This window comes from Canis lupus, chromosome 25 (genome assembly GCF_011100685.1).
Source record: "Canis lupus familiaris isolate Mischka breed German Shepherd chromosome 25, alternate assembly UU_Cfam_GSD_1.0, whole genome shotgun sequence".
Classification (NCBI taxonomy): domain Eukaryota; kingdom Metazoa; phylum Chordata; class Mammalia; order Carnivora; family Canidae; genus Canis; species Canis lupus.
The window spans coordinates 29,219,486-29,246,150 of record NC_049246.1 but is presented as its reverse complement, the minus strand read 5'-3'; the positions used below and the strand labels follow the sequence as shown (position 1 = coordinate 29,246,150).

The window sequence follows — 26,665 nt, the reverse complement described above, 5'->3', positions numbered from 1 at the left end:
ATGGTGTGTAAAAATACATCTAGCTGCATATCTTTAGGTTCTGCAGGTATAAGGGATCTGGAACTACATAACGAACACATGCAGATTTTCATATATGCTATTTGCCTCCTCACCCACCCTCAGTGGAGGCAGTGTTGGCTCAACATGACACTTAGAATCAACTGAAGGATCAGTGTTATTCAAAAACAAAACAAAACAAAAAAACAAAAACAAAAACAAAAAACAAGGGACGCCTGGGCGGCTTAGCTATTGAGTGTCTGCCTTTGGCTCAGGGCGTGATCCTAGGTCTGGGATTGAGTTCCACATCCGGCTCCTGCATGGAGCCTGCTTCTCCCTCTGCCTATAGCTCTCTCCATCACTCAAGAATAAATAAATAAATCTTAACAAAAAACCACCACCAACAAACTATCACTGCATAGGTATTTACTAAGAAAATTGAGAGCTCACTTCAGAGCTCATTTATTATGCTTTTCCCCATACCTCACCATCCGACGTTAAACTGTGACTATCAAAGCTCCATACTCATTATTTAACACTTATGGAGCACCTTTTAAAAATTGTGATAAAATACACTTAACATAAAATTCACCATTTTAACCATCGTTTAAGTGTATAGTTGAGTAGTGACAGGAACATTCATGCTGTTGTGCAACAGGATCAATATTCCTTTAGGTCCTACGTAGCTATCAACAGAGCAAAATGATGCCTGTGAATTCTAGCTTGCAAAGAGAGAAAGAGAAACAAAGGCAGGTAAAACAGGATAATAATAATAATAATAAATAAAAATAATAAATAATAATAAATAAATTAAAATATAATAAAAATAATTAAATAATAATTTTAAAAAGCTTTGGCTTTTTTTTTTTCCCCCACTAAACAGTTGCGTGACTCTGGGTAAGTCATTTCACCTTTCAGAGCATTCTTTTCCTCATCTGAAAAAATGAATGATTGGGTTTAGATCATCTTTAAGAACTCTTTCAGCTCTGAAATGATTTAGGTAGAGGAAGAGAGGGAAGACATTTCCTAATGGAGAAAAGGATGGGGGAATGCTACCAATGACCACAAGCTCCCCCTGTGCACTGTGTTGACAACGTGGATGAAGCTGTTCCCAGGCAGGTAGCCCCGTCTGTTGCTCAAGCGTGAAGACCTGCAACAGGCCAGATGCCTACTCCTATCTGCACCCGGGGTCACCCTCGACATATGTAACCCTGATTCATGACCACTTCCAATCCCTTCCCTTGCAATGAGAGCATCCCAGGCTTTAAGAGAGACTTAGAGAGAGAGAGAGGCAGAGAGATAACAGGCTCCATGCCGGGAGCCCGACGCGGGGCTCGATCCCAGGTCTCCAGGATCGCGCCCTGGGCCAAAGGCGGGCGCCAAACCTGCTGCGCCACCCAGGGATCCCCCACCCCAGGCTTTAAAGAGGAGAGTCGCCGCGCTATCTCAGCAGGGCAGGGAGGGCCTTGCAAACAGGGCTGCGTGCATTTTAGAATAACATTTCCAGAACTGGAAAGGCCTCCGCCGGGGCAGGGCGGCGCGAGGTGTCACCCCACGCCCGAGGCGGAGAAGAACCCGGCGGAGGGAGCTCCGGCACCTCGCAGCGGGCCTCAAAATGGGAGCGTTCGGCCAAGGGTGCGCAGCGCGCCTGCGCCGTGAGTGTGCGCGCGCACGCGCGCTCGCTCCCCGCGCCGCGCGCCCCGGCGCTCCCGAACGCTCGCGGTCGCTCGGAGGCGGCGCGCGCTGTCGGTCCGCGCTGGCTGGGGTTTACCTGAGGGACTCGCGGCCGCCCCGGGGGCCGGCCCTGCAGCACCCCCCCGCCCCGCCGCCCTTGGAGCCCGGCCCTGAGGCGTGAGGTGAGCGACGAGACGTGCGGCTCCCCGTCCGGCTTAGCTGGAAAAGGGGCGCGGGCCGTGTGGGGAAGGAGGAGGCGCCGCGGCGGCTGCCCGCTCCGCTGCCGAGCGCAGCGCTGAGGAGCCACCAGCAGCTCCGGCACCTCCTCCTCAGGGATCGTGATTCTCGTCGCGGCCAAAACAAAAGCCTTCGGCGCCAGGCTGCGGCGGGTGGTCGGAGGGGCTCCGGGAGCCGCGGCGGGCCGACGGGGTGCGGAGGACCCGAGTGTGCGGCGCGGGCTGAGGTGGGCAGACGCGGGCAGACGCCGGGGAGGGTGTTGACCCTCTGCATCCTAAACCCGCGCCGGGCAACCTGTGCGAGTGTGGACCGCGGCTCCCTCGCCGTCCCCCTCACCCCGCACCCCCGGCCCAAACCCGAGGCGAGGGAGGGGGTGTGGGGTGGGCGCCCACTCCCTCGGGCCGGCGCCGCGGGGGCGTGTGGCGCTCGCCGGAGCGGGGGCGGAGGACGCGGCGCCGGCGGCGGGGGGAGGACAATGCGTCCAGGGCTCCGGGGCGCGTGGGGCCGGCTCGGGACCCACGTTAGGGTCGCCGCTGGCCTAGCTGTGGTGTGAGCGTTTGACCGACCTCTTCTTTCCAGTGCCCAAAAGTTGTCCCCTCAGTCCTGTCAGTTTCCAAAGTGTGCACACCCTCCCGGAGGCTTCCCCCCCGCTGCCCCCGTTTATGCTAATATGTATTTGCCGTGAGGGTACTGCTGGGTAATTAATAGACGGCCTCTCCTAAAGGTGCTGTAAAAACACTTCAAGACATTCTAAAATCTTCCCAGAAGCTCGTTAAATTTCAGGAGTCTTGGAGTTAGGTGCCTCCTCTGTAGGAGAAAGAGGGTTGTTGTTTTTTTTTTTAATTCACAGCCCCCCCCCCCCGTTTTTTTTCTTATTTTTTTTGAGAACAAAAGCGCAGGCCATGAATTTACATATGGGATAGATTTGAAGTTGAAAGATATCCACCCAATAAAAGGGGTCCTTTTTTTTTTTTTTTGCCCAGAATTAAAATCAAATTTTGAATTTTGGTTCCCTTCCTGAATTGGGGCAGAGGCAGCAGCAGAGCAAGACCCACAGCTCTAAAAATGACTGTTGTAAAAAAAAAAGTATCCAGACAAAAATCTTATTTTATGAAAAGTAGTTTTGATAGACCTGTTAGGTTTATTAGTAGGAATCGGGTGACTTTGCAAAGCCGATACCACAAGAGCAAGGGAACAAAGACCCTGACTGACATGAGGGATGGTTTACCTCCTTGCTTTTCAGGCTGCTTCTAGGCTTCAGTGGTGTGCTGTCAGTCTGAGGAATAGATAAATCTTTAGTTCTGTTATTAGGAAGCAAGATAATGCTTTCCCTCCATACTTTTAAGCAAATCAATACTATTTTTTTTTCCCCCGGAGGGGAAAAAAAAAAAAAGCATTTACATGAACCACCAAGCCACAATGTAAGAGTAGAAAGATTCAGAGTTAGGGAAAGTAGGAAAGACCAGTGAAAGCTTAAGGGCAGGTTTGAAAGGATGGTGCTGAAGATAAAATATAATTAAGATACAGCCCTTCTCTTATCTTTTGCCTTTTATTTAGTGAAATACCATGTACCTCTACCCCCCACCCCCACCCCAAGTGTTTTGAAACTGTCAGGAGAGTAAGCGAATAATAAAATCTACCATCCTACTTTCACTATCCTACTATTTTTTAATTTTATTTTTACTTATTTTTTAAAGATTTTATTTATTTATTCATGAGAGACACACAGAGAGAGGCAGAGAAGCAGCCTCCATTACACGCGTGGAGCCCGATGTGGGTGGGACTCGATCCCCGGGACTCCAGGATCACACCCTGGGCCAAAGGCAGGTGCTAAACCGCTGAGCCACCCAGGCGTCTCTATTTTTTATTTTTTTTTAAATATTTTATTTATTCATGAGAGACAGAAAGAGAGGCAGAGACACAGGCAGAGGGAGAAGCAGCCTTCCTGGGGATAGCCTGATGTGGGACTTGATCCAGGACCCCAGGATCACAGCCTGGGCCAAAGACAGATGCTCAACCACTGAGCCACCCAGGTGCCCTTTCCTACTATTTTTTAAAATCTCATCTGCTTACTGGTATTTTCTACGTGTACACCTCTTTGAAATCTCAGTGTCCCATTAATACTAGAAAAAATGATGGTTGGATTCTTTCATTCTTTTCCCCATCTTAGCTACGGTATTCTTTTGAGCTTTATTTTGTGCTTTGAACACTTAGGTAGATTTTTCTTGGGAGTTCCATGATTGAGATATTTGAAGTAGAGAAGGTTGAGAGGAATTTAATAAAGTACACATTCTTCCTTTATATAGTATGGTGCAGAAGGCTTTGTCATTGGGGAAGGAGAAAGGAGTTTTTAACTCATACTAAGTCCTCTGTTTCCTGCTTCAGGAAAAACTCTCTAGTCAAATTTCATATTAGGAAAACTGTAAGATTTTTTTTTTATAAAGTTTTTTATTTTTATTTTTACTTATTTATGATAGTCACACACACACACACACACACAGACAGAGGCAGAGACACAGGCAGAGGGAGAAGCAGGCTCCATGCACCGGGAGCCCGACATGGGATTCGATCCCGGGTCTTCAGGATCGCGCCCTGGGCCAAAGGCAGGCGCTAAACCGCTGCGCCACCCAGGGATCCCCTAAAACTGTAAGATTGCATATTCAAAAGTAATTCTGAGCATATTAATTTGTTGGTGATAGGCTTCTGTTGACTTTATTTTCTTTAGGAAACGTGGTAGGAAACAGCTCTTGTATCTTTACTTTTCACAGAGGAGAGTGATGTTGGCCTCATGTTCTGTTTTGTTTTTTGTTTTTTAACTCCTAAAACTCTAGAACTATGTCTGGTTAAAGTTACCCACAAAAAGAGCAATAATACAAATAAAAAGACTGATTTGGAAAATGTCTGTTGAAGAAATTATTCATTATAGATTTGAGAAAAGAGTAACAAGTCTTTACTGGCTAGGAAGGAAGGAGTTTTAACTGATGATTGCATCAAAAATACTTTTCACTTCTTTATACTGAGAACTTTTGACACTTGATGTATCTAAGGAATGAAGTATTAACTAGGCTAGTGAACTTAAAAAAAAATCCTGGTTTTTAAATTTTATCTCCTTGAAATAATTTTATTTTATTTTTTTTAATTTTTATTTATTTATGATAGTCACAGAGAGAGAGAGAGAGAGAGAGAGGCAGAGACATAGGCAGAGGGAGAAGCAGGCTCATGCACCGGGAGCCCGACGTGGGATTCGATCCCCGGTCTCCAGGATCATGCCCTGGGCCAAAGGCAGGCGCTAAACCGCTGCGCCACCCAGGGATCCCCTGAAATAATTTTATTGTCAAAGCATACACACCATTCAAGCCTTGGTAAGGGAAAAAGTTGGGCTTGATGTTATGGGATTTTCTGATGAGTAGATTTTTAATTAGAAGGGGAAACTGGGCTAGAATTTCAATCCAGAACCTTTTTTTTTTTTTTTTTTTTTTTTTTTACGTTCAGAATCTTTTAACACCCTCCCCCCCTTTTTTTTGAAGATTTTCTTTTTTTAAGTAATCCCTACACCCAGGTTGGAACTCCCAACTCCCAAGATTAAGAGTCGCATACTCCACCCACTGAGCCAGTCCGAGGCACCATTAACTTTTCATTTTTCTTTTCAGGTTAGTTTGAAAAGATCTTCTACTTTCTTCGGTCTTAAAAATAATTTTTAATTGTAAAATGGATTGGATTTTGATGCCTATCATTCATTTTATTTTGAACCTAGGTGTATTTGTTTTTCCTGTTTCTTTTTTTAAAGCCCTATCATCACTCAGCACATTGGATGATTAAGTTATTTGTGGTAATAGATAGATGCGCTGATGGACTTTAAAAATTAGAGAGATGAAGTAGAGCAGAAAAGAGAACCTCATTCTGAGATTAATAGGAATCCAAGCCCTCTGAATTAAATATGAAGCTATAGGGGGATCCCTGGGTGGCTCAGCGGTTTAACGCCTGCCTACGGCCCAGGGCATGATCCTGGAGTCCTAGGATCAAGTCCCACATTGGGCTCCATGCATGGAGCCTGCTTTCCCCTCTGCTTGTGTCTCTGCCTCTCTCTCTCTCTCTCTGTATCTCTCATGAATGAATAAAATCTTTTTAAAAAAATATGAAGGTATATAAATTTAGCAACCAGGAAACAAAATTTTGAGAATGAATTTATTTTTTAAATAATAAGATGTGGAAAATAAAAGACCAGAGAACACGTGGATTTTAGGAAAACAACACTTAGAAGTGTAATATGCTCTGAGTACGTATTTTGTTTATCTTACAATACATTACTTTCCCTTAGAGGAGAAACTTCATTAGAGTAGTCATTGCTAATCCTTGCAGTGCATTCTTGGAAAACTGAAAGAAGACAAAGAACATCTCTCCTGTTTCCACAGTAGCCACTGTGTGTGAGGCAACCTTTGGATAGTGTTTCTGAGTTGGAAAGGCAAAATGTTGTTTATAAGGTGTCAAGAAAATGAAATCTAAACAGAATGATGAAATCGATCACTTTCTTTACAGCAAATGTGAATTGGAATAGAATTACTGAACCTGATCTTTTGCAGGACCCTATTGACAGCCCTCAAGACCTACTTTGTCAGTATTTCCTCAGGATTCAGCCTGCTTTCCTCTTCACAGTTGCCACTTTCCGCTTTTCTCACCTAAGTTGAGTCTGGTTTTGCAGCCAGCCTGGAAACACAGTTTTCCAAGATCTCCAAGCCCTTTATTGCTGTTTTTCAGGACAAATACTCAGCTTATTTTATCTTAAAGGCTTTTATAATTTATAATCAAAAGAAAACTGGTAATTAGGAAGTATCAAATTCCTATTGTTACACATTCATAAATATTAGATGTATCTAATCCTTTTGTTTTCTGATGGGATGGTAATCCGGTAACTTAATCAGTTTTCCAGGTATCTTACATTGGTCCTTGGAGAAGTGAGTGTGCCTCTTTTCTCAAAGGTAGGGTGTGAACAGCTGTTGCCATATCACTCACTTTTTGATGGTCCCTGGCCCCTGAAGCTATTCTCTCTAGTTATGTTAACTCAGCAGATCCCTTTATTTATTTGAAATATTGCAGATTCCTGTAGTAATCCGTATAATATCAATAAGAATGCCAAAATGACTGTTTACTTTTGTTTAATGAGTTACTGTATCTTGGCCGAAACGTTTTGGGTCCAGGATCTTCTCTTTTTCCTGCAGGTCTGGAACTTCAACTTACAGGTTTTCCATAGATGACTCTACCTTAGGAAAAATGACTTTTGCTACCCATACAATCCTGTTTAGAAGCGGTATCTTGTTATTGAAGAGCAATTTGGACTATATATATCAAAAATTCTTTTTAAATGTGCATACCATTTGATTTGGCTGATAGGTGACCTGTTTTTTTTCAATATTGAAAATCAGTTTTTACTCAAACTAAATTGATCATCACTTTTTGCTTTTCTTACTGCCTGCAGTAGGTACTAGAGTATCCCTTGGCTGGTTGCTTAATTAGCATCCAATAAATCAGTGATTCAACTAGTATTTATTCTTCTTGTTAGCTAGTCAGCACACATGGGCGGTTTAGCAAAGTTAATTATTCTATACACAGAATAATATACCACAGGTTCTTTTATAAAATCTAAGAGCCTTTATAATGTTTTATTTTTAAGCAATTGAAATAGTTTTATTCTGTGCATATATTTTTTGACAAAAATGGGATATATGTGCTGTTTAGGAAATTGCTTTAATTTTGTTTTTTTACTTATTGTATTATTACTGTCTTACCCTGTCAGTAAATAGAGATCTTGCTCATCATTATTAGTGACTATATAATACTCCACTGTGTGGTTGTACCATAGTTTTGTTTTTTAATGAATAGACTATTGATAGACTTTTGGGTTTCTAGTTTTTTATTTTATAAACAATGTTGCTCTAACATTTTGGTTATGCATGTGTACTTATGTGTTTACTTAGAATAAATTATAGATTAGACTTGTTGCATCAAATTGTGCACATTTTAAGGGCTTTTAAGGTAAGTAGCCAACCAGTACTGGTAAAAATACCAACCAGTTTACAGTAGTATTTCAAATTGTTGGAATGTTGAAAATATTCTTTTTTTCTGTACCCTCTGCTATACTGTGTTATTTCACTGTTATTTTTGCATTTGGCAAAAATGTTCTCTTACATTTGCATTTTTTTATTAGTAGTAAAGTTGAATACCTTTTGGTGTGTTTATTGGTTATTTGTAGTTCATTTATAAATTTATGTCCTTTTCCCATTTTTCTATTGAAGTATTATTCCTTGTCTGCTTTTTTAAAAAATTTATGTATTCTGCTAAGCATATAAGTATATTTAAATATACCTATACTCTTTTAAATTACTATATTTTAGGATAGCATTCTCAAAACATAACATATAAACTGTTTGTAATTGTATCTGAAGTAATTGTTAGAACGTAGTTCATTCTCCAGAAATTCAGATTTTTAAAAAAAAATTCTTTTAAAGATGTTATTTATTTATTCCTGAGAGACACAGAGACAGAGAGAGAGGCAGAGACACAGTCAGAGGGAGAAGAAGACTCCGTGCAGGGAGCCCAAAGTGGGACTGGATCCCAGGTCTCCATGATCACGCCCTGGGCTGAAGGCGGCACTAACCACTGAGCCACCTGGGCTGCTCTCAGATTTTTTTTTTTTTTTTAAGATTGTATTTATTTATTCATGAAAGACATAAGCAGAGGGAGAAGCAGGCTGGTGGGGAGCCCAATACGGGACTCGATCCCAGGACCCTGAGCCAAAGGATCACGACCCTAGCCAAAGGCGAATGCTTAAACCACTGAGCCACCCAGGTGTCTCCAGAAATTCAGATTTCTTAGACTTCTGTAAGGTGATCTGTAAATCTGCTACACGTTAAAATTAGGGAATCTCTTATTTGGAGGAAAAAGAAACTGTTTTAAGATTTTTACTTTTTGTCTTAACTTGAATTCACTTTTATTTCAATAATCATAAACTGTAGTCTTAAAATAATAAGATTTTCATCTGACTTGAGCCTAACAATAGATTTTACAGAAGAGTTTTGATATATGGTAATTTGGGTGTTGTAGTACATAAAGGAAACACTTTTATAAGACTGTGGGAAGGGATCCCTGGGTGGCGCAGCGGTTTGGCGCCTGCCTTTGGCCCAGGGCGCGATCCTGGAGACCCGGGATCGAGTCCCACGTCGGGCTCCCTGCATGGAGCCTGCTTCTCCCTCTGCCTGTGTCTCTGCCTCTCTCTCTCTCTCTCTCTCTGTGTGACTATCATGAATAAATAAATAAAATCTTAAAAAAAAAAAATGTGGGAAGCTTCATTTGTACATGAGGCCAAAGGAATAATTGAGAGGAAATAAGGTAAATAAAGTAGGTATAAGTATAAGGGGATGTCTTCTAGTTTTAAAAACCCAGGGAGGTATTCACATTCCTTCTTTTATATGATAGTCTTTGAACCATAAATTTGAAACACTTAATTGTTTGAAAAATTAGCCTAAGTGAAATTTGAAAAATTCTTTAGTCTAAATGAAATTTTAAAAATTCTTGATATTGCTATAAATATATTTTAAAAAGGAACAGTGTTCTCTTTTGTTTAATTGCAAGCTGATGAGCATGCTGCATGAGCAACAAACTACAAAGATTGAATTTTTACATAGATATTTTAATACTGTAACCAGATAAAGCTTTCAGTAGTTTTTTGACACATATTTAATGATATGCATAATTGTTACTGTGTTGCACATAATTAAGCTTAAATATAAACGACTGTGTTTACTACCAGTTTTTTATAGCCAGACCTCACAATTTTGGGGCCAGCTTGAAGGAGGAAAAAAATATGGCAGGCCAAGAAACTGTGGCAAAGATCTCTGACTTAGAGATTTTGCATAGAGAGAATAGTCATTTAGGGCAAAGATTGCTCATAACTTTAATATTCCTAATTTTAATTCTTAGTATTCCTAATTCATAGACCTTGTCCCTTCCACCACTTAATACCATGTACTACAGGAAGAAATTGGAAAGGTTTAGCCACTGCTTTATTTTCTCCAAATATTATTTTTTTTCTACTTAGTAACTAAAGCTTGGGATGTAGAGGTCCCAAGCATTGATAGTGAACTAAGAACAGTTTCTTTTCTTGCTTCAGTGAAACCAGTACAGGTCTCAAAGTCTAAGCTGTCATGGGTCCTGGTATTTAAGTTGTCCTGTTTATGTGGGTCTCTCAGAATTTCTGAACCTGAACTTCTCATGTTTTCTGAACAAAGGCTCTTCACAACAAACACAGAAATAGCCAATGCATATATAAAACAAAATGAAATTAAATTTAACCATTATTAAGCCAAATGAAGCCATGATAGCTTAGTAAATGCTGTTTTCCTACCAGACCTACCTTTCATTCTACCCATTCTACCCTCTCAGCCCCAAACAAGATATGTATTCTTGCCCCTGGAAAAGTAGGAGCAAATCAAAAGAATCTAAAGCTTAGTGGAAACTGTAACTGGGAATCATTCCTATTCCTGCTGTGATTTTTCTTTTTAGGAATGATTTTTATTCTCTGCAGCATGGCTGTGCTGTGAAACATTTGTTAGTCAGATATTTCTACATCTAGATACTGTTTCTGCACTAAAAAGATGATGTAATGTTGGAAAAATTTCTTGATAATACTTTTAGAACCTTCTGTTTGCCAGTTCAGTATTGGTTGATGGAGATAGCCTTTGTATCTTGTATCTTGTATCTTTGTAGCCTTTGTACTTCAGTAATAAAATTACTTAATGTTTAATGCTGCTTTACTATTTTATAAAGTACTTTTACATATATTATCTCATAATTCATTTGTATATCATACTTGTAAGAGAGAGAGTATTTTCAGGAAGAAAAATTCTGAGTTCAGAGAAGTTAAATGATATGTTTACACTTAACACAGCTAGTAAGGGACTTGAATTCATCCAATTTATTTATATTTCAACTTTTTCACAGATACCTTCTGCCAAATCAGTTAATGTAGAAATGCACCATTAATGATTAAAACACATATAATACATTTTAAATTCAGTAGTTTTGGTTATAAATATGGCAGATATTTAAATTTAGTACAACAGCATAAGAATTTTTCAAAATGGATCAATTATATTTTGTGACAAATGAGAAACTGCCATTCTAGATAAGGAATTAAACCATATGTTATATAAGCAACTGAGGGAAGAAAATTGCCTTTAAGTTCTGGTTAAGGATATCTACAGAATAAATGATAAAGGAGAAAAACTATACTATGTCTCTGTGAAATACTGATGTATTTTGTTTATTAAGTCAGTATGATATCTCTCATCAAAGATTGTTTTATTTCTCTTTCTCATAGTTCATTGTTGGTGTGTGGAAACACAACCGATTTTTGTATATTGATTTGTATCCAGCAACTTTACTGAACTCATCAAAGGCTTTAATATCAAGTCTACAATATTTTGAGAAGAAATTATTAATATTGCCCATTAAAAAAATACTTTGCAGATATTTCAACCAAAGGAAGAAATAGCTCTCCTAAGATGGAATCTGTTGTTTGGGAATGTGGTTGATCAACTTGATATGTTGGCCAGATATGCCCTATGTAATAAAATGAAAAGAAGAGACAAGATGATGTCATTTTCCCGTATTGTGAAACCAAAAACAAATGCCTTTTGTGAGACCAAGCTAACAAACCTCTGATGGTCAAAGAGTATTTAACTGTTTGAAGAACTTAACAGTAAGATATAGAAGAAATACTTTCAAGCTGAGACCTGCAGGTGAATAATGATCTAAAATACATATTGAGTAGGCCTGATCATCCAAATCTCATTCAGATCCAGGAAGGATGGCTATGAGTTGGATTGTCTTCTACTTTTGGCCCTTGACTATGTTTGTGGGACATATAGGTGGGCACAGTTTGTTTTCTTGTGAACCCATTACCTTGAGGATGTGCCAAGATTTGCCTTATAATACTACCTTTATGCCTAATCTTCTGAATCACTATGACCAACAGACAGCAGCTTTAGCAATGGAGGTAAGACTTGATCTATTATTTGATGTATCTTAATGGTGATTCTTATAATGTCTTGTTAACTAATGAATGTGTTTGATTAAAAACAGAAGAATGTTATTTTTAACTATATCTTATACATTAAAAAGTTATATGTTTAGGTTCAAACTGTAATAGATTGAAGAATTCATGTTTGGGGAATGTTACTCTTGACTTATTTTTAGATGTGTTTTTATAAAGAAATATGAAACATTGGAACATGGAAGTTAATAGCCATTGAGAAGTTTAAAATTGTCCAAGTTATGATATTACATTTTTTCTGTTTGATAATAAAACCTCAGATAAAGAGTAGAATATAATAATAGTCACACTTCATTCCTTAAGTATTGAAGGTAACATGATCTTGTAAAATAAGTTCTTTGTTCAGCCTTTAGGCTGGTGGTTTATGGTATTTAAATTTTCTTAAAAACTTTGAAAAATGTTTATGATTTTACCATCACATCAATTTAAGGATGATAACTCCTGATGAACAAAAAAGGTTTAAGGTTTGGTTGTATAAATTTTAACTGTTCTTGACCTCTCAGAATTTTATGAAAATGTGTTGCCTTTCTTGAATATTTCTAATAGTAGTTCTTCAGATAACTTTTTAATGATTTTACTTTAGAAACTATGACAAATTAATGAACATAGTTAACAATAGGTTTAAATAACTATGCATGCATTTCTACAGAGATTTTAGAATTGTGGACAAGGATAATATGCTTACCAGATAGGAGCCAGGCGGCCCCCGATGGTGGCAATAGGAAGCATAGGCTTTGGAGTTATGCAAATAGGCTTGAATTCTAGCTTTATCATTTTCTAGCTTTATTACTTTGGGAAAATTATGAGAACTTTCTTACCATAGCTTCTTTGCTTGTAAGGTGGAATTAATAATAATTATACAGAGAATGTTTTGTACTTTAGTCTGTAATCTATTATTATAGTGCTTTCAGCACATTGAAGCCTATATGTTTTGGAATGCTTCATTTTATGGTAAAACCCAAAGATTCATTACTTCCAAGTAGACTAACATAAATGTGCCTGGGAAAATTTATAGAAAGACTATTATTTGCAGATTTTGAAATGTGGAGGATATCTTATATATTCCAAATATTTGAAAATATTACAGAGATTGAGCATTTTCTACTCTTCTGACTATGTAAGGTCTGATACAGGGAGATTTGGTATACACTATCAGATTAGGATATGAAAATGGATAGTGTCTTAATACATTATTTTGGTTCCAGGCGTAGTGTTCCTTGCTGTGTATTAAAACCATCAATTCTCTTATCAAAAAAATTGGAGTAGAAATACCTTTGTTTTGGGATCCCTGGGTGGCGCAACGGTTTGGAGCCTGCCTTTGGCCCAGGGCGCGATCCTGGAGACCCGGGATTGAATCTCACGTCGGGCTCCCGGTGCATGGAGCCTGCTTCTCCCTCTGCCTGTGTCTCTGCCTCTCTCTCTCTCTCTCTCTCTCTCTCTCTCTCTCTGTGACTATCATAAATAAATAAAAAATTTTAAAAAAAGAAATACCTTTGTTTTTAGTATCATTATAAGTCAGTATAACTCCTTTGGAAAGCAAATAGTGTAATAAGAAGCAAGTAATCAAGATGTTTGAACTGATATGGGTTCAACTTTTGGTTCTGCTTTGTAGTAGCTTTAAGACTTTGAATAGTCACTTAGCCTTGGTTTCTTCATTTGTGAAAAGGCAGTAATAACAAAAAACCTTGAAGGGCTGTTAGGATTAAACTTATAAAGTAGCTAGTACAGGGAATGGCACACAGTAGGTTAACTACAAATGTTAATTCTATTCCAATTCTGTTTCTAAATGATCCTAAAGAGAAAGTACCAGAAAGATAATGTATTTGTTCTAAATGAACTTGCATTCCTATGTGTAGGCTTTTGGGACATTCATAATAATGGCATAGTAAGCTATCACTACCTTCTTCTCACAGTTGCCTGTGTAGTCTAGATTGTTTATTGGCAATAAGGTTGCTTCTTTTTAAATTTCATACATTCTGGGGAGAGCACCTAAGTGGGCAGTATTTTCTAAGAGAAGGCTCCAGTTCTTTGACTTAAATAATATTGCAGATAGTTGTTACATGGTTGTTATATCAAGACAATGATGCCACTGACAGAATTGTCAGTTTGAGAGTGTAAAGTTTCTGTAATAGCAAAGGACATGGAAACTCAGCAGTCAACAAAACATCCTTCTAGATGGAAGTAGGGATTCTTGGGCCCTTATAAGGACAAGAATCTATCTCTGATTCTAGAATGTGTCTGTCAACTTTTAACAGGAGCAAGTAGTTGGAGCAAACAGTGGGAGCACATTTTTGAGTGTTCACTGTGGGTCATAGTGAATTGAAAGATAATTTCTTAGGTGCAGGCCCATGTTTCAGGTCTGCCTTAGGGTCATTCCTGTATGATTTGCTGAGTCAAAATGAGTGCCTGGAATAGAATAGTATAGGACAGTGAGCTAGGGATACGACAGATGAGAGGAAGTACAGAATCTGGGTTATTTCACATATGATTATTCAGAGTTAATAAATTGGCTGTTCTTTCATTGTAGGTATAAGATTCTTAGTCTATACTTTCATTGAATTTGGGACATATTTAAATAAATGGGATAATGTAAGTATCAAGTCATTAAGTTGGAAAAGAAGATCTTTACTAATATGTTTATTTCTCTATCCCCCCCCTTCTAAAACATACTCATCTATACAGAAACACTAAATTTTTATAAGTTCTTGACTTGATGTTTTTTCCTCATGAGTGGCTTTTGACAGAGAAAAAAATTTCTCATTCCTGAGTTTCAAACCATTTGGGCTGTCCGAATTGCTAAGTAAATTTTTGGGAGCTGTCCAGCACAGTCAAGAAAGTGTTAACAAATTGTTGGTAACTATCTTTACCAACCGCATGTTATCAGGTATTTATGACTGCAGTGGTAATAAAAGAGATCTGAACAGCCTTCCTCCCTATACTGGATAATTAAATGCAGTTGAATAGGAAGAGACAGTTTAGTGGAAAAAGCACTAAATGAGGGATAGGAAATTTGTTATTTTGCCACTAAATAGTTTTGTAACTTCTTTGTGTTAGTTTCCTCTAGGAAGTGAATTTTTTTCCCTGTCCATTTTACAAGGTTAAGATTCAATGATGTAAGTGATGTGTATATTTAAAAAATTTGAAAAGTTAAAGTGCTGTATAAATGCAAAGCAGTACTCCTTGTTGCCTGTCACCCTATTTAACTTCAGTTAATATGTGGAACAAGCATTCTTACCTTTTTATGAGGTTGATAACTTGTCTACTCCTTTTTTTTTTTTTTTTTTTTTGAGAGAGAAAGAACATGTGCAAGTGGAGTGTGGGGGGTGGGGAGAGGGAGAGAATGTTAAGCAGGCTCCATGCCCAGTATAGATCCCAATGTGAGGCTTGATCCCATGACCCTAAGATCATGACCTGAACCGAAACCAGGAGTCAGATATTTAACCTACTAAGCCACACAGGTGCCCCTTGTCTTTTTTTTTGTTTGTTTTTTAAGAGAAACTAGACCACTCTTAGGATAATCAGAGGATAAACTCTTGGGATTGTTTGTGTTTGCCTCCCATTTCCTGTTTTCTTTTGTCATTCTCAAAGATTTTCTGTAGCATGGAAAGTTGGCAGTGGGATAGATTCTGCTGGGAACACAGAACCTAAAAGGTCAAAATCCTGGTATCCTTTATGATTCATTAAGAACAAAGCATGTTTTTAAAAAAAAAAGAACAAAGCATGTTTGAACCAATCTTCATGTTATCCAGACTCAAACTGTAACTTAAAAAAAAGCTTTATTATAGATAATTTTAGTTATATAGACATATAGATAATAGTATAATGGACACCATATACCCATTACTTACCATCTAGCTTCAAAAATTATCAACTCAAAATCTTAAAAAAAAAAACAAAACAGCCCGGGTGGCTCAGCAGTTTAACGCAGCCTTCGGCCCAGGGCATGATCCCGGAGATCCAGGATGGAGTCCCATATCAGGCTCCCTTCATGGAGCCTGCTTCCTCCACTGCCTCTTTTTCTCTCTGTGTCTCTCATGAATAAATAAACAAAATCTTTATCACAGCTAGTTTTGTTTCATTTATGACTGCATATCCCAACTGGGTTACTTTGAAGCAAATTTCAAACACCATAATTCCATCTACAAATATTTCTGTATATATCTCTAAAAAAAAGTAAGAACTCTTAAAAAAATATATAAACACCTTACCTGGGATCCCTGGGTGGCGCAGCGGGTTAGCGCCTGCCTTTGGCCCAGGGCGCGATCCTGGAGACCCGGGATCGAATCCCACATCGGGCTCTCGGTGCATGGAGCCTGCTTCTCCCTCTGCCTGTGTCTCTGCCCCTCTCTCTCTCTCTCTCTCTGTGACTATCATAAATAAATTAAAAAAAAAAATAATAAACACCTTACCTTTATTACTTCCTCAGTATCATCAATTATCCAGTTAAATGTTCACTTTACTCTGACCATTTCACGGTTGTTTATATAGTTGGCTTTTCAAATCAGGATTCATATATTGCATTCAATTGATATGTCTTTCTTTTATAGTTTCTCCTTTTCCTCTCTTTTTTTCTTGTAATATGTTTGCCTTATAGAGTTTCCCATTGTCTTTATTTGGTTGATTGCATCCCTGTGGTTTTATTTCCCATGTTCTTTTGTCTCCTTTTTTGATTTTTTTTAGGAAAATACTTCATGGGCACATAATATCTGGTTGTCACTTTGTAATTTTGGAATGCATTCATGATCATCTCTTAGATTGATAATTTCATTAAAGTTTTATAAAAATGCTTATAATTTAATTCTGTCATTCTTCACTTCTCAGCTGGAATGCTTCATAACAGAAAATTCCACTCATTGACTGTTGGGCTGCTAAGTTACTCTCATGTACAGTCTATATAAGAAAGATAAGATAAATACTTGGTTATTCTCAAATATTTATCAGTATTTATTCGTTTTTCAGATCATGACTTGATTCCCAAACATCCTTCAAAGGTGAACAATGAAGTCTTTTTTTTTTTTAAAGGTTTCATTATAAACTCATAGATTTAACATATTTGGTTTGTTTCAAGTCCATTACAGTTATTATTCCTACTTGGACTCTAACTGTACTTGCTATCTTTTGTAGTGGAAGCCTCTTCAAGGTAGCTTCTAGGTTTTTTTTTTTTTTTTTTTTTTTTTAATTTATTTATTTATGATAGTCACACAGAGAGAGAGAGAGAGAGGCAGAGACACAGGCAGAGAGAGAGGCAGGCTCCATGCACTGGGAGCCCGACGTGGGATTCGATCCCAGGTCTCCAGGATCGCGCCCTGAGCCAAAGGCAGGCGCCAAACCGCTGCGCCACCCAGGGATCCCTAGCTTCTAGGTTTTGACGCTACCCTAGTAGTCTGTCATAGGTTCCTTGCAGGGTGCCTGATATGGGACTTGATCCTGGGTTGAGGCAGCACTAAACTGCTGAGCCACCCCGGCTGCCCAGAAACTTTTTTTAAAAGAAAGTACATCCTGAGTTTATATTGATACTTTCAATTCAAATAATATTGCAGAGTTTTTAACATTATAAAATCTTATTTTTTCTTTTTTCTTATATTGAAGCTTTATGATACACATACATTACATAAGAACAATTATTACAATATGATTACTGGAAGCAGTTTGTTTGTTGTTTTGTACTTCTTTTTGTCTTTAGGCATGTAACTCACCAAAGATATACTGGCAAATTACTGTGTTTTAAAGTTAAATACTTCTTTGTGTGGTTAAACTCAATACACATTTAGATTCATATGTTTCATTTATTGAGAAATGACTTTAAAATTTTTTTTAAAGTTTCTTTCTTTCTTAAGGACTTTACTTATTCATGAGAAACAGAGGGAGAGAGGCAGAGACATAGGCAGATGGCCATGCAGACTCCCTGCGAAGAGCCTGATGTGGGGACTCGATCCCGGGACCCTGGGATCAGGCCTTGAGCTGAAGGCAGCTGCTCAATTGCTGAGCCACCTAGGGGTCCCAAAACTTTCCTTCTTTCTAATTGTGTTTTAAAACTGTATACAGGGGAAAAAAAATTAAAACAAACAAACAAAAAAACTGTATATAGGGGCAGCCCATGTAGCGCAGCAGTTTAGCGCCGCCTGCAGCCCAGGGTGTGATCCTGAGACCCAGTATTGAGTTCCACGTCGGGCTCCCTGCATGGAGCCTGCTTCTCCCTCTGCCTGTGCCTCTGCCTCTCTCTCTCTCTGTCTCTCATGAATGAATAAATAAATAAATAAGATCTTAAAAAAAAAACAGAAAAACAACTGTATATACAGGGACACCTGGATGACTCAGCTATTGAGTGTCTGCCTTTGGCTCATCGAGTCCCACATCAGGCTCCCTGTATGAAGCCTGCTTCTCCCTCTGCCTATGTCTTTGCCTCTCTCTCTGTCTCTCATGAATAAATAAAATCTTTAAAAAAAAACCCCAAAACTATATATACAGAACAAGATACATTCAGAAAAGTCTAGTTTCTGGACCTTTCCCACTCTATCTTGTTCTTTCTTTCCTCTTAAATGTCATTGAAAGAGTTTTGTTTATTTTTCTATTACAAAAATTTAAATATAATTTAATATTTATATAAGATGTTCAATATTTGTTCATGTATATTCTTTTGCCTTTCTTTGATAATAGTGTCATATTTGTCTTTTCTATCTTGTTTCATTTAACAATATATCATGGATATTCCATAGTAGTATTTATAGATATTGGTTATTAAAATGTTTTTTTGAACTGTAAAAATACATACAAAGTTCACCATTCCAACCCTTCCAACTTTAGGTATACAGCTTGGTGATATGAAGTATATTCATCTTGTTATACAATTATGATCTCTATTCATCTCTAGCACTTTTTAATTTAACAAAACTGAAACTCTGTACGAAGTAAACAATAATTCCCCGTTTTCCTCTCCTCCAGGCCCCTGGCAACTACCATTCTTCTTTCACTCTGAATTTAATTATGCTAGTAGGTACCTAATATATGAGGAACGATACAATATTTGTCCTTTTGTGACTGGCTTATTTCACTTAACATAATGTCTTCAAGGTTCATCCATGTAGCAAATGCCAGGATTTCCTTTCCGTTTAAAGCCAAATGATACTTCATTGTATGTGTATACCACATTTTGTTTATCCACTCATCCATCAAACACTTGAGTTGCTTCTACCTTTTGGCTGTTATGAATAATGCTGCTATGAACATGGGTGTAAAATACTTGTTTGAGTCCCTACTTTCAATTTTTGGCGCTATATACCCAGAAGAGGAATTACTGAGACATATGATAATTCTATATTTAACTTTTTGAGGAACCGCGATACTGTTTTCCATAGCAGCTGCTTCCATTTTACATTCCCATCAGTGCCACAGAGGTTCCAATTTCTCCACATCCTTGCCAGCACTTGTTATTTTCTGGTTTTGTTTTTGTTATAATAGTCATCCTAGTGGGTATTAAGTTATCCTCATTTTTTTTTCATTCAGTTTTCCTATTGATGGATATTTGGGTTGTTTCTGTCTTTTGCTTTTGAAATCAGAGCTTGTCCTTATTCATCTTCGTATGTCCAGCACCCCACACACACAGTCCAGTGACTCACAATAGGAACTACTAAATAAATTGCTAAAAAATAAAATGCTTGAATTAATTAATGAACTTTACAAAGTCTTTTTTTTTTTTTTTTTTTAAGATTATTTATTTATTTATTCATGAGAGACAGAGAGGCAGAGATACAGGCAGAGGGAGAAGCAGGCTCCATACAGGGAGCCCGATGTGGGACTTGATCCCAGAACTCCAGGATCACGCCCTGGGCCAAGGCAGGCGCTAAACCACTGAGCCACCCAGGCATCCCCTACAAAGTCTTTTAAGAGATGATAGTAGTCTTGCTCTAAGCACTTAACCTGCCGCTGTAAATAGAAGGTGCTTTATGGGGATGGTAATCCCAATCCCAAGAGTACCATATAACTGTGAACACTAGTATTTTACTTTGCCTTTTGAGAGGTGGGGAGCAGCTAATCAAAGTGACTCAGAGCTTTGGGCATCATGTGTTTGTACTTGTAAGTGTTGTAATTAAGTAAAAGAAAAGCGCAACCTGTCTTTCTCATCTCTAGGCTTTAATGTTCCTTATGCCTTAATCTTTTCTTGATCTTTGTCAAAAGATGGTTGATGGTTGTACTGATGGTTGTACTTTTCCTACGTTATGTAGGAAAAAGAAGATAGGAGTGGATATCATTATATGTGGTATCATCCCATTTTTCTTAAAAAATATGTGTGTGTGTGTGTGTGTGTGTGTGTGTGTGTGTTTATGAAGAGTAAGTGATCTGGAAGGATTTTCACCAAGGCCAACAGTAGTTTTCCTGAATTAGCACAATTTATTTGTGTTTTCTGTGTCTTATTTAATGTTTATATTTTTAAATTTTTCTGTAAGAATCATATTATGCTTTTAAAATAGTAAAATTAGTGAAGAAACTTTATTTTTAATAACCCCAACAGTTCTTTTTTGTTTAGTTCTCAGTTACAGTGGCCAGGAGTTAGTATATATTAAATATATTTTGATTGAATGAGTGAAACACAAGAAGAACTTGGTAAGTACCACCGAAAGAAGGCATAAAGTGCTAAGGGGATTTGAAAGAGAGAATTTTCTGTGGAAGGAATCACTTGTAGATGGTATTTGAATGAAAGACAGGGTTTCTTTTTGTTTTTTGTGAGAGAATAGTGTAATATACTCCTATATGGTAGTAATTATTAACATTTTGTGGATAGGCCTTTTAGAAAATGAATTTGATTGCAATTCATGGTTTTTATCTTCAGAATACATGCATTATCAGATTTGCTTCTCTTATTGTCTTTTGTTAGTTTACTGTTTAGATGGTATGCTTGAAACAAACAACAATCTAGTGAAACGGCTTAAGAAGTCAGGAATTAAGAATCTTGTAAATTGAAAAATGTACGTAAGGTATTGGAGAATTAATAGCATTTAGTTATTTCTGACTTTAAGAAAAAAATAGTATTTTAAGTTTTTTCTTTGATTTTCTTGTGTGACCAATCACTTTAAAGGAATACCTTTAAAATACTTATTTTCAATTAAATTATGAAGCGTGATAGAATTTTGATCATCAGGTTTTATCTTTTGAGAGTGATCATAGTTCAGAACTGTTCATGGTATTTGAAATATTAAAATTTACTTCCTTAAAGAAAAGTCAAATTTATGGGCTCTTCTGGGAATTCCCCTTTGACTTAAGAATATAAATCTGTTCCTCTCATAATGGCAAATTTCTATAAACCAACTTACCGAAATACTGTTGAAAAGTATTTAGTACACTGTCCTCAAGGCATTTTTAAAAATTAAGATTTGCAAAAGAAAAAAATCTGTAGGATTAAAGGTATTTTTCAAACCTAGAATTTTTTTTTTTAAACCTAGAATTTTTAAATACAAAATAATTCTTAAAGTTTTAGATCTCTTTTCCTATGAGAATTTATTTTTACAGAAAAGGAGTTTTTTAAAGATCTAATTTTAAATCACTTGAAATTATTCTGAAAAGTTGTTTTTGAATAACTTCTTATTCTAGTTTGGATCTGAAATAAAATGAGTACCATTTTTTGAGTTTCCAGGGCCACTCCACATTTGGTTTCGCTTTTAGTGAATTTAGACAAATATTCCCGAACGCAGTAGGATACAGTTTCTATGGTTACCAGACACTTTGTAGAGTGACAAAGATCGGAATTCTGATTCTCATGAGTCAAAATTTGGCCTTTGACTCTGTCCCCTTTTCATACCCCTTGCTAAGCTTGGGCTGTTGCTGTGCTTGAAGGCTTGTCAGCTAGCAGGTTCCTATGGTAACGGGAATGGAAATTTGAAAGAAGAAAGAGAATGGGAGCACAAAGGCTTGGTTGATTTGAATTTGAACAAAGAATGGAAGGTTCCGTGTAGTGCACCTTTGTTATAGAAACCAGAAATTTAATTTTAGGAAAGTTACTTTTCAGTTTGTAAACTTCTATACCCTGGTCTTGATTTAGCGAACAAAAAGTATTACTGTTTAAGGAGGTATGCAGTAGAAATCTTTAAAAAATTAATCAGCTAAATTGTTTTTCTATTTGATAAAGCTTTAATAGTATTCCTAATCTAATATTTCTCAACTTTACCATATGCAGACTACCTCATTTAATTTTGATTTTGCTTAGGTTAAAAAATTGTTAAAGCAATTTGCTCATTTGAAAAACATTAGTATTTTTGTTTTTATATAACTGCTTTATTGAGGTATAATTAGTGTACAGCAAACGACCCATTTGAAATGTTCAGTGTTTTGACAAATGTGTATGTCCATGAAACCATTAATACAATCAAAATATAGAACATTTCCATTACCCCAGAAGCTTTCTTGTGTGCCTTTGTAGTCTACCCTCCCTCTTCACTCCCTGCTCCAAGCCACCACCTGTTTTCTGTCACTGGATTAGTTTTCATTTTCTAGAGTTTTATATACATGTAATCATATGTTATCTACTTTTTTATGTCTGGTTTCCTTCACCCAGCATAATGATTATGATATTCATCCATGTTCTGTTTTGCTTTTTAATCACATCATTCCAATTGACTTTCACTTGTTAGTGACAAGGGAATTCAAATTTAGCCGGGTTCCTTAGGCCCACCGTATAGGAAGGATAGCTATAGCTCTGTTAACTTGCAGCTCTTTCCTAATCCCCTTTTAAGCTTTACTGGGTTCTGTATGCTATTTTATATACTGTTATTTATATGTTATTAAAACCATCTTACAGAGGAGAAAACTCAAGTTGAGAGATGTAGAACAAATTGCTTAAATTCAGGGGCTCTAGATAGGAATGCCAGGGTCTTGACTCTTGGGTCTGTCTTTGTAGCTCTGTGATCTTGGGCAAGTTACTTAATTTCAGGTCTCATTTTCTTCATATGTATTATAAAATGTGATCAATAATTATAGTACCTACCTTATGGGATTATCAAGAAGATTAAATGAGATAATATGTGTAAGGCACTTAATTTACTGCCACTTTACTGTCAGTAAATGCTAGCTGAGATACACAGCAGAGGGTACTTACAGCTAATAAGTGGCAGGAGCATAAACTTACAGCTTTAGGCTTATTGCAGGCAGCACAAAATAATCACTTAAATCAGTTTTATAATTCATCAGTAATTCACAGATGGAGGTTTTACTAACATAGTAACATAATATCAAATTGGTTGATATTTTATTTGTTGCTAAGTACCAAGCAAGTTTTGAGACTTAAGACATACATAAAAATAAGGGTGCTTGGGTGGCTCAGTTGGTTAAGTGTCTGCCTTTGGCTCAGGTCATGATCTCAGGGTCCTGGAACCAAACTCCACGTTGGGCTCCGTGCTCAGCAGGGAGTCTGCTCCTCCCCATGCTCATGCTTGAGTGCTCTCTCTCAAATAAGTAAAAACATACGTGTGTGTGTATGAGATGTATGTACATACATCAACATGTGAATATAATAACGTTTTTAACTTTTAATTTAAAAATAATTAGAAACTCATGGAAAGTTGCAAAAAGAGTACAGAGAAATTCTGTGTACCCTACCTAGCCCCCACCTTCAACCCCCAGTCTTCGTATCTTATATAACTGTCATACAGCTCAAAACTAGGAAGTTAACTTTGGTACTATCTATAGAACTTATCATATTTCACCAGTTTTTACATGTACTCATTTTGTGTGTGTATATGCATATATCTGTGTGTGTAGTCTTTGCAGTTCTTTTTCAATAAGCTCTATGCCCAAAGTGGTGCTTCAGCTCACAACCCCTAGATCAAGAGTCACATGCTCCACCAACTGAGCCAACCATATGCGCTCCTAGTCTTTGCAATTTTATCACATATATAGATGTGTATAGCCACTTCTACAATTAAAGAACTGTTTTATCACCACTAAGGGATTCCCTTATGTTTCCTTTCTACCTCCTTTCTTTTCCCAATACTAAGCAACTACCACTTTGTTCTCTTATCCATAATTTTGTCATTTCAAGAATTTTATATAAATGGAATCATACAGTATGTAGTCTTTTGAGTTTTTTTCACTTAGCATAATGCTGTTTGAGATCTATACAAGTTCTGTGTATTAATAGTTACTGTTTTCAATTTCTGAATATTTTGTTATACAGTTATACCACGTTTTGTTTAATCAGCCACCCATTGAAGAACATTTAGGTTGTTTCAGCTCTTTGCTATTACAAATAAAGCTGCTATGAACATTGATGTACAGGTTTTTGTGCAGACATAAATTTTTATTTTGGAGGGATAAATGCCCAGGAGTGTGATTGCTGTGTCATTTGATAAGCATATGTTTGGAATTTTAAGAAACTGCCATTTTCCCTAGTGGTTGTACCATTTTACATTCTCACCAGCAATGTAGGTGAGATTTACTTTCTCTACATTCTCACTACCAGTTAGTATTATCATAATTTTTAATTTCAATTTTTCTGATACACATATAACAATACCTCATGTGGTTTTAATTTGCATTTCCCTTATAGCTAATGATATTGAACATCTTTTCATATGCTTATTTGCCATTCATATGTCCTTTTTGGTAAAATATCTGTTATGTCTTTTGTTCATATTGCAATTGAATTGTTTCTTATTTTTGTGTTGTTAGAGTTCTATATATAGTCTGGTTACAAATCCGTTGTTGGATATATGGTTTACAAATAGTTTATCCTACTCTGTAGTCTGTCTTTAACTTTTAACAAGGTCTTTAAGAGAACAGAAGTTCTAAATTTTAAATAAGTCTAAAACTTCCAGGTTTTTTTTTTTCCTTTGGTGTAATTTCTAAGAAATTCACCTAATTCTTAGTCTGGAAGATTTTTTCTTGTTTGGTTCTCTTGGTTCATTCTCTTATCTATAAATATCCACTTCTTCCAGCACCATTTGTTGAAAAAACTATCCTTTCACCATTGAATTGCTTTTGCTCCTTTTTCAGAAATCGATTGTCCATCCTTGTATAGGTTTAATTCTAGGTTCTCTGTTACATTCTATTGATCTTTTGTATCTGTGTCTCCACTGATATTGCACTGTCTTGATTACTGTTAGCTGTATAGTAAGTCTTAGAATTGGATAGCATGATTCTTCACACTTTTTTTTTTTTCAAAGTCTATTCTTTTGGGGGTTTCTTTTCATATAATTTTAGAATAAACTCATCTTTACTAAAAGTCATGCTGAGTTTTGATACAAATTTCATTAAATCTGAAATCATTTAGGGGAGAATTGGCATCTTTACTGTTGAATCTTCAACCCAGAAATAGTGTTATTATGGGTTGAATTGAGTTGCCCTAAAATGCATATGTTGAAGTTCTAACCCCTAGTACCTCAAAATGTGACCGTATTTGGAAATAGGATCATTACAAATGTAATTAGTAAAGATGAGCTCATACTGGAGTGGGGAAGAGCCCTAATTCAACATGACTGGTGTCCTTAGCGAAAGGGAAATTTGGGGGCACCTGGGTGGCTCAGTCGTTTAAGCATCTGCTTTTCGGTTCGGGTCAGGTTAGGGTCATGGTCCCAAGGTGCTGGGATCGATCCTATGTCAAGTTGCCCTGCTCAGTGGGGAGACTGTTTCTCCCTTTCTTTCTTTCTTTTTTTTTTTTTTTTAAAGATTTTATTTATTTATTCATGAGAGACACACACAGAGAGAGAGAGAGAGATGCATAGACACAGGCAGAGGGAGAAGCAGGCTCCATGCAGGGAGCCCAACGCGGGACTTGATCCTGGGTCTTGAGGATCACACTCCAGGCTGCAGGCGTTGCTAAATTGCTGTGCCCCCAGGCTGCCCTTTTTTTTTTTTTTTTTTAAGTGTTTCTCCCTTTCTGCCCCTCTTCCTGTTTATGCTTTTTGTCTCTCTCGCTCTCTGGCTCACTTTAATACATAAAATCTTAAAAAAGAAAGAAAAGGGAAATTTGGACACAGACATACTAGAGGGAAGAACCCGTGAAGAGGCACAGGGAGAATGCAATGTGAAGATCGGATTTATGCTATCACAATCCAAGGAACTGCCAGAAACTAGGAGAGAGACCAGGAGCAGATCCTTCTCTTGCACCTTCAGAGGGAACATACATGGTTCTGCCAACATCTTGATCTCGGACTTCTAGCTTCCATAAATGTGAAACAGTGAATTTCTGTTGGTTAAGCCCCTCAGTTTATGGTACTTTGTTACAGCACTTCTAGCAAACTAATACACTGTGTGTTTGTTCATTTATTTATATTCCTTCTTTTATTTTGTCATCATTTTATATTTTTCTGCGTACAGGTTCTAAACCTGTTTTGTCAAATTTATACCTAGGTGTTTCTTTTTTCTTTCTTTTTTTAGTGGTTGTAAGTATTGCTTTAGTTTTCTTATGCTTTTTATATTTAGAATGCAATTTTACATAGAAGTAGAATTAGGCCGGGGTGCCTGAGTGGCTCAGTCATTTGAGAGTCTGATTTTGGCTTAGATCGTGATCTTGGGGTCCTGGGATCGAGCCCTGTGTGTGGCTCCCAGCTCAGTGGTGAGTCTGCTTCTCTCTCTCCCTCTGCCCCTCCCCTTGCTTGTGCTCTCTGTCTCTCAAATAAATAAATAGAATCTTAAAAAAAGAAAACACCCTAGTTAGGGGCG

The 26,665-nt window shown here is 37.5% G+C and overlaps 1 protein-coding gene across 8 annotated transcripts in view; it reads left to right on the top strand.

Moving 5' to 3' along the window:
• The first annotated feature begins 1,711 nt into the window (after positions 1 to 1,711).
• The window catches only part of FZD3 (frizzled class receptor 3), a 107,219-nt gene continuing 82,265 nt past the window's right edge, over positions 1,712 to 26,665 (top strand). For 3 of the 8 annotated variants that reach the window (XM_038573711.1, XM_038573707.1, XM_038573714.1), the window contains exons 1-2: positions 1,712 to 1,853; positions 11,282 to 11,959. In XM_038573711.1, the coding sequence (XP_038429639.1) occupies positions 11,771 to 11,959 (189 nt within the window). In that variant the 5' untranslated portion in view covers positions 1,712 to 1,853; positions 11,282 to 11,770. Of the gene's footprint in view, positions 1,854 to 1,875; positions 2,135 to 6,850; positions 6,885 to 11,281; positions 11,960 to 21,754; positions 22,078 to 26,665 lie in introns of those variants that run through there. The other 5 variants (XM_038573710.1, XM_038573708.1, XM_038573709.1 and 2 more) reach the window with 5 other exon arrangements.